This window comes from Aphanomyces astaci (assembly GCF_000520075.1).
Source record: "Aphanomyces astaci strain APO3 unplaced genomic scaffold supercont1.15, whole genome shotgun sequence".
Classification (NCBI taxonomy): domain Eukaryota; phylum Oomycota; class Saprolegniomycetes; order Saprolegniales; family Verrucalvaceae; genus Aphanomyces; species Aphanomyces astaci.
In genome coordinates, this window is record NW_009798278.1 from 126,243 (window position 1) to 134,173 (window position 7,931).

Genomic DNA, 7,931 nt, shown 5'->3' on the forward strand with positions numbered 1-7,931 from the left:
CATATATATATATATATATATATATATATATATTTGTAACTAATATATATATATGATAGTGCTGCTGTGGCTCATGTCGTTGGTGCTGTCTGCAAGATGGATCATCTTTTCAGCGCACAGTGTCGGCTACACGCTGCTCGCTGCGTCCGCCATCTTGACGTTTGGCGTGTTTTCAACCTTCTTGCAAGCCTGGCACCAGGTAAGCCATCCTTTATTTAATTGTTTAACTTTTGAAATTTTGATATATATATATTACATATATTTTCTTTTTTATATTTTGATAGGCGATTTGATGATGTTTGAATTATTAAAATATTTATATGAATACATAAATATATTCTTTTTGTATTTGTTTGTACACCGTCGTATATATTTATTATTACAGACTTTGCTGAGGTGATTCCAACTAGACTCTGTCGTGATGATGTGTACTATGAATAAATAGCTGGTGGCGTTCCTCCAGCGCACTTGCTTTTTGTACCCGCAGCTTCAGGATGGGCTTACCCAGGACTTTCCACTGCTCGATAAAATCATGTCCGAGTACCAAGCCGGATTTGATCCGCATGTCCTTGCCGCCGCTCGGCAGTCGAGTCACAAGCAACTGCTGATTCACCATCCCAAGGGGGCAACCACAGACGCCGTCGTCGCCCTTCCCCCCGACCACGACGACCACGACGAAGACGATCATCACCCGATGGTGTCAGTGCTCCCGTCATTCAAAGCAGGCAAATGCTTTTTCTGCAACAAAAACACCATCGTGCACTACGTCCCTACATGTGGCCTGTACGTCGTACGAAATATATATTTTTATTGTTTTTCTGATTGAAAAATATATATATCCATGGATATCTTGATATTTATTTTGCCGTGGGATTTAGGTGGGGCAAATGGATGCATTGGCGAATGGACGCCAACCATGTCGTGGCAGCACAACGAGGAAGCAGCAGCAGCGATAAAGGCGGCGGGTTGAAACCTACTGTGAGCATGTGCACGTCGTACTGCGACCTTCAGTCCAAGAATCGACATTTACAGGAACAAGTAATATTATTCTTCTAGCCCTTTGACTCGAATATTTGGACTTTTGTGCTGATTCGCGAAAGAATCTATCGATCGATTCGGTTTACCAATCACACTAATTTAGGTCGAATTAGATGTTGATGGTGGTTTCGTGCAATCTGATTGGCTCGGTCCTTTTGCCGATTCTTCAATACATTTGGTTGTGTTTTCGATTCATATATTTTCCATGTCGCTTTAATTTAGAATACACACACCAAAAGGCAAAGTGAAGTGTCTGGGATGATATATATATATATATCACTTGTATTCGTATATCATTGTGGACTACGGAATGATATATATATCTGTTGCCACAGGTTCAACATGAAATGATATACATATCACATTGTAGATGCGAACGCTGACGGGGTCTGTGACATCGTTGAAGAACCAAATCAAGTTGGTCAAAGAACATGAAAGCCACAGTCTGGCCGCCACGGTGCAGCTCCAACGCGCGATGCACGAAATCGCAGACAAACACAAGCACGAGGTGGAATGTGTGGCAAAGGCCCATGCGGCCAAGGTGCAAACCGTGCTCAAGGAGTCCAACGCGACGTTGCTGGCATTGACCCAGCAACGAGATCAGCAACGACGGCACGCCCAGCAACTGGAAGCGGCGCTGGACAAGGAAACGCGGCGGCGCATCGATGCCGACGCCGCGCAAGCCCAACTCATGGCGCGCGTAGAGCGGCAGAACACGCGATTGGCGCAGCTCGAGGTAGTACGTTCAGACATAAACTGACTAAATCGACACAACCTGATGTTTGTAGGAACAACTGCAAACCGAGCGCCGCAATGCGGCTACTACTAGTAGTAGTAGTACAAGGACTAGTAGTAGTGATAGTAGTACTACTATGGACAACGCCAGCCTCGAGATGTCACGACACGTGCCGAAACTGACGGTGGAGCACTCGCGGCGTCGCATGCCATATGCGCGTGTGTTGGAGATCGAAGGGCTGCGTGAATCCGTGGGCAAATCGTCGTCCATCTGATTCTGATATATATATCACACCCTGCGGACTGATTCCGTCTGATTCCCGTCCATCGTCCACGAACGAATGCCAGGACTCGGCTTTCGCAACATACACGCAGCCTACACGCAATATGTAGTACTAATAGTATTATTCATGCATACTACTAGTAGTACTAGACTACTACATACTACTAGTAGTACAGTAGTAAGGCCCACCAGGTAGTACTGTAGTAGTAGAGTATTTATTTAGGCCGAAACGGTACGGCGGTAAAGTCGTCGTTGTAGCGCTTGAACACGGGGTGGTAGTTGAAGTTGTCGATGAGCACTTGCAGTCCGTTGGTGTGTTTGACCTTGGCCTCGTTGTACTCGTCGCGCATGTCGACGGTCGTGGCGCTGTAGCTGTTCTCAAGGGGCTGGATCTTGGACGCGAAGAGGTCGATCCACCGCTGGCACTCGGTCAGGTGCGCCGTCAGGTCCTGCTTGCGGGTGTTGAGTTTGAACAGTTCGTCCTCGTAATCCTTTTTCCCCTTTTGGTCGGCCTTGATCTCGTGGTCGAGGATGTCCATCTTGCCCTTGAGCGAGTCCAGAACCCCCGCGATGCCGCTAGTCGATCGGTTCATGTTGGACGACTCCTTGGGCGTCACCAGAGGCAGCTCGTTCTTGGCTTTGTACACGAGCTTGGCGGGCGGCCGCTTGGTCGTCGTCGTCGTGGGCATCTCAAAGGTTGAATACGTTGGAGCGTTTCACAATCTCGAAACCGCTAACGAAACCGTTTGGTGGCACAAAGACGACTTAACGTAGATACACGACAGCATCACAATTCTAGCTCGTGAAACACGCCGGAGTAAATTCGCGTGGTAGAATGTAGTACCAAATATAACCACAAAGCCAGGTGTGTTTCTGCATCCCCTAAGCCCGTCAGTCAGCATACCACCACATCCTCTAGAATCCTGTTGCCAGTCGCACACTGCTGTTGCAGCGTACACACCATATAACTAACACTCGTTCACTACCTACTAGTACATCTCTACGACGAGCTACTGTAACAAATGTACCAAGAGTTTATCGATACACTGACATGACGTTGCCTTATTAGAGCGCGTACAACAACTGGGTAAACGCTTGGAAGAGCGAGGTCGAGCTGAAGCACCCTTGCTTGTCCGCGTCGACCTTTGACACGAGAAAGTTGAGCTCCGTCTGCGTCAGATCCAGCGCGAGGCGGGTGCAAATGTGCTTCAGATCCACATTCCGACACAGCGCATCAAACGTGCCTGTGGAAGCCACGGCGACAGTATCCCGCGACAGCCCCTTGAACGCATGCCGGACGATGATGGCCCCCGTGGTGTTCCACTGCATCACACTCACGTCTTTGAGGGTGCTGAACTGCAGCAACTTGGCTCGGATTGACACTTCGCATGTGGCGGGACTGAGCGCATAATTCTGTCGACGCGATGACGACGGTCTGCGTTAGAACGTCTGTTAGTTCGTCGTATGTCATGTCTATATCTACCCAGCCAAATCGTCGTCGTCGTCCGGGCCACGTTCCATGCGCTGGGCCATCGTCAGCACTCGAATCAGCTCGACAAAACCTAGACAAAGTGATATATATATATCACTCTCTGAAAAAGAGTATCTATCACGTTCGGATGGTCGTACTCAACTGGTCCAAATTGGGCGGGACGATCTCCCGCAACAACGTTTTGGCTTCGTCGGGGGTTTTCAAGGGAATGTTCATGCGCGCACACGTTAAAATGTCTGCGATTTCGTCCACCGTGAGCAGCACAAGGCCATGGGGAGTTTGGCGGTACGGCATCATATCAAAGCACATCTTCAAATCGCTGCGTCGCTCGAGAATGTTTTGAATCAGCAGCACACGCCGCGCGTGCCGCTGTCGCACAACGCGCTCGAGCTTCTCCGGTTCTGACAGCACGTGATGGAGCGACGCATTCGAAAGCAGGTTGGCGGTCAAGTCGCCAGGACCTGGCTCTTGGTCGTAGTCGTAGCCCAGCTTTAGACTGGATCGCCGGGCAGGATAGTCGTCCTGAGCTGGCTGCTTTAGAGTTTCTACATACGTATAGTGTCAAGTCGATTCGAAAGTGCTCAAATGAGCAGAATAATCAAATCGGCATTCAATCGATTGGCCAATCAAAACCCATATCACGAATCAAGTAGCCAATCAAATCCACCCTTCGACAAATTCAACATCGAATTAGTGTGTTACTTAAACTAGTGTGATATACTGGACGAATTTTATATACAAAAGTCTGTACAAAGAATCGATCGATAGATTTGGCAAAGAATCAGCACAAAAGTAAGCCAAATTTTGGGTAAAAGGACAATATGATTATTGACAGTGAAGAGGATATTATTGTTCGAGTCGAGGATGCACATATTCTTTGCTTATAAAAGCATCAAACGATATCGCACCGGAGAGTGTGGTCGCCGGCTCGATCGACGCGACGGCCTGCTGGTCCAACAGCACAGCCGTATTGGACAAATGGTGGCGGTTAGTCTTCTTGGCTGTCGACTGGTTGTTGGCGCCTGGCAGCTGAAGCACCGCCGCGACCGAGTCTGCGATCGTATGGTACAATACCACCCCATCTTTCCGAGACGAGAGTGTAGCGATGACGCTGGTGGCGTCAGCATGCGACAGAATCAGTCCCCCTTGTCGCAACGCCCATATGAAATCCCCTCTAGATATGCACCCAGTCTTGGCTGGGTCCACGGACCGACACGCGGCAAGGACGTTGGGGAGCTAACAGTGTCACATAATCGTAAAACACAAGACCAAGATGGTTGGGGGGTAAGCTAGCAGGTTTATGATAAGATACCTCCCCCCCATACCTTGTCTTGCAACGCGTCAAAGAACTTCTTCTCGTCCACACGTAGCGAACTCCGATATTGCACTTTAGGCGATGGGGGCGAGGCCGTTGGTTGGGAAGCCCCCGCCTCGTTGGTTGGTTGGTATTTTTGCAAGTGGATGTGCAGGTCGTGGGCTCCGATATATCCCCGGCCTGCAGGGTCGAGTTGCCAGAACAAGGCTTCAACTTCGGCATGCCTAGGCAACAATGCCATCAATCTGTTTTGAATGCACGGCGACGACGAATTCATATATAACGTTATTGGGATTTCGCTCAAATAAGTATAAACGAATCGATTTGTTTCAGGGAAAAGATATCACTTGTTGTGGGCTGAATACAGGTATACTTATATTGTTCATTCGATTCGAAATTGGAGTGGGGTGCTCAATCGAATGAGCAGCACCAAATCGGCAGAGAATCGATATACGACCAATCAAAACACAACACATGAATTATCAACTAGCCAATCAACTCCACTTTTCGAATAATTCAACATCGAAATAGTGTGTGATTGAAATTAGTGTTACACTGGACGACCTTACATGCAAAAGTCCAAACAAAGGATCGATCGATAGATTTGGCAAAGAATCAGCACAAAAGTCAGCCACATTTTGGGTAAAAGGACATTACCTCGAAACCAGGTTGAGCTGGGCCAACGACTGCCGAAACTGACCGCGGGTGACCTTGCCAAAGCGATCTCCTGGGAATATGCTCTTGAGGGTCGCGCAATGAGTGTACCCCATATCTTGGCACGTCTTCATTTTCATGAAAATGCGATCTTCCAACGACGTTGGGTACGTTTGGACAAGGGACGATGCTGGACTGGTCGACGTGTTGTACACATCGGAAAGCGTCGGGTGCTTTTTCTTCATTTCATCGGTGGATTTGCCCCGACATGTCTGCGCTTCAGCATTCCTAAAGCACAGTCGTGTGTATGGCGGCCCATATACAGTACGTAGTATTAACAAAGGGTCAAGGCCTTCGTACCGCTGTTCCGTGGATTTGCCAGCTGCGTATACGGTGGAGTCGTGAGTGTCGACCATCTTTTTGCCGCGCCGGGGGGGCGACGGGGGCCCCGTGCATCCAACAAGGCCCGTGCTATTGGCTAGAAACGCAGCTTTGTCGTTCAGAGCAGCCAAAAAGTCTGCCAAGTTGATGTGGCCGTCCACGTCTCTGACGAAATATACGACCAGAACCGTCAAGATGTTCCGAATGAAGCAATGGATCGTACTGGAATTCTTGCATGCGCATGCGAAGTCCGGTAAAGTCGCCGTTGGACAACGTAATGCCACAATGGCCAAGAAGGTCTCGAAAGTGATCGGGGGACATGGAGCTCTTGCCTTGCTTTTGGCAATGGGTCAAGTACTTGCGAAGCACGTCTCCGTGTTGTAACATCATTTCCCACAGCTACACAATCAACCACACACATAGTAGGTATAATATGCAACGACGATATGAGGACTCGAATAACCTTTTGGTTTTGAAACAGCGTCGTCATCTTGACGCCAAGCATGGCCAAGAAGCCAGCGTAGTAAATCCCATCGGACGACTCGTGGCGGATGCTCGATGGCAGCTGGGCATATAACCGTTCATACTCTTGCGTGTTGAGGTACACGCCCAAGTGCGTCATGGCCAGTTCAAACTCTTCTTTCGAGAGGTACCCCGTGCATCCCACGTCCATCTACACATTGCAGCAATATCCTTCGTCACGTCGCCGTCGCAGTGGTAGCGGGGTTTGGTTACGTTGAGAAACACAGCGTTCAGTTTGTCGTAGTGTTTCGTGGCTAGCTCGAGGCCCCGACGAATGTTGGCATTGTTGTCGAGTGTCGACGACAATCCATCCCCGCTTTGGGCTACCGGCTCTGCAGAAGATGGACGTGAAAGGTACTGCTGGTCCTTTATGCGCTCGGCCACTTGACACCAGTGACCCATGATCTGACAGAACTGGTCGATGTCTAGAGGTGTGTGGGCGGTTACTATAGGTGTAGAAGCGTTTAGCTGCACCTAGTTTCTTGCCAGACGTGGGGCAAAACACGCCAAAGAGTTCCTTGGACTGGGTGTGGGAGATGCCATGACCAAATAACCGCTTGAGCGCCGGGTGGAATTCCCTAAAGTCGAGTTTATTGTCGCCATTGAGGCTGAACCGACGCAGCGTATCTTCAGGCTTGAGATGGTCCCGTTGCTTCCCGTACAGCGCAATCTGGTGGGAAAAGCGATCCACGAGGTCCGTGTTGCTGACGAGTGCTCGAATGACGTTGACGTCTAGCGTAGAATGCAGTCGCAACGAGTCGACCTACTTGGTTGTACATACCAGTGGGGTTCATCGTATCCATTTTGGACGGCGCGGCAATCTGCGCGCTGCCAAAGAGATGCTCCAAGTCATCTGTCACTGCCACGGGCTGCTGGGTCATGCGCAACGAAGGTGTCTGCTCTCGTTGCACAGCTCGCATGGAAGATGTTCTAACGTTATGTGGATCTACCTTCGGCGAAGGGACACCATGTGTTTCAACAACACTATTTACGAATTTTGAAATAGTGTACCGGTACAGTATCCTGATTCCAGGGAACCTCCATGGATTAGTACCCGTATACTTCGAAGTATACTACGTAGTACTCGGAGTAATAAGTAGAAGGACCCACTGTATTACTCAGAGTAGTACTACGGTACAGTACGTACTACTGTACGTAGTACTAGTAATAAGTAGAAGTACCCACTGTATTACACAGAGTAGTACTCCGGTACAGTACACGATTCATGATTGAACAATAGTTTTCCGAGCAATTTCATCAAATATACTACTACCTCCGTCCGAAAATGTTTGCTACAAACTCAATTATTGAAGTTCGACAAAGTTTGCTACAAGTGCACAGTACTTGAAAACTGTAAAACGACAAACATCCACATACAATATAAAGGACGTTTATTTACAAAGTACCAAAGATCTCGTCGAGGTCAATTTCTACGTCGTCGGGTCATCGTCGTCATCGAAATAGTCGTCCGCATCGGGATTGCTTCGAACCACAAGCAGCTCGAGTTGGGA

At 48.8% G+C, this 7,931-nt stretch overlaps 3 protein-coding genes across 8 annotated transcripts in view; 1 reads left to right on the forward strand and 2 right to left on the reverse strand.

The window, feature by feature from the left end:
* Positions 1-2,153, forward strand: part of H257_07264 (hypothetical protein) — a 4,038-nt gene extending 1,885 nt beyond the window's left edge. Inside the window, exons 6-10 of one of the 4 annotated variants that reach the window (XM_009832725.1) lie at positions 60-199; positions 446-783; positions 879-1,038; positions 1,409-1,774; positions 1,827-2,153. In XM_009832725.1, the coding sequence (XP_009831027.1) occupies positions 60-199; positions 446-783; positions 879-1,038; positions 1,409-1,774; positions 1,827-2,048 (1,226 nt within the window). In that variant the 3' untranslated portion in view covers positions 2,049-2,153. Of the gene's footprint in view, positions 1-59; positions 200-445; positions 784-878 lie in introns of all 4 variants that reach the window. The other 3 variants (XM_009832726.1, XM_009832727.1, XM_009832728.1) reach the window with 3 other exon arrangements.
* Positions 2,154-2,161: 8 nt separating this feature from the next.
* Positions 2,162-2,884, reverse strand: H257_07265 (hypothetical protein). The gene has a single exon (XM_009832729.1). It carries the CDS (start codon positions 2,743-2,745, stop codon positions 2,272-2,274), a length of 474 nt encoding a protein of 157 aa, XP_009831031.1. The 5' UTR covers positions 2,746-2,884; the 3' UTR covers positions 2,162-2,271.
* Positions 2,885-3,073: 189 nt separating this feature from the next.
* H257_07266 (hypothetical protein) lies at positions 3,074-7,378 on the reverse strand. 3 transcript variants are annotated; one of them, XM_009832730.1, is made up of 12 exons: positions 7,202-7,378; positions 6,895-7,152; positions 6,634-6,845; positions 6,362-6,571; positions 6,122-6,297; positions 5,878-6,063; positions 5,521-5,805; positions 4,874-5,087; positions 4,457-4,784; positions 3,686-4,093; positions 3,540-3,618; positions 3,074-3,491 (listed from the first exon to the last, which is right to left on the reverse strand). In XM_009832730.1, the coding sequence occupies exons 1-12, from the start codon at positions 7,338-7,340 to the stop codon at positions 3,122-3,124; spliced, it is 2,865 nt and encodes a 954-aa protein (XP_009831032.1). In that variant the 5' UTR covers positions 7,341-7,378; the 3' UTR covers positions 3,074-3,121. The 3 variants fall into 3 exon arrangements, with proteins under 3 accessions (XP_009831032.1, XP_009831033.1, XP_009831034.1); XM_009832731.1 differs by having other exon boundaries at positions 3,074-3,618; XM_009832732.1 differs by lacking the exons at positions 3,074-3,491; positions 3,540-3,618; positions 3,686-4,093 and having other exon boundaries at positions 4,358-4,784.
* Between the last annotated feature and the right edge of the window lie 553 nt (positions 7,379-7,931).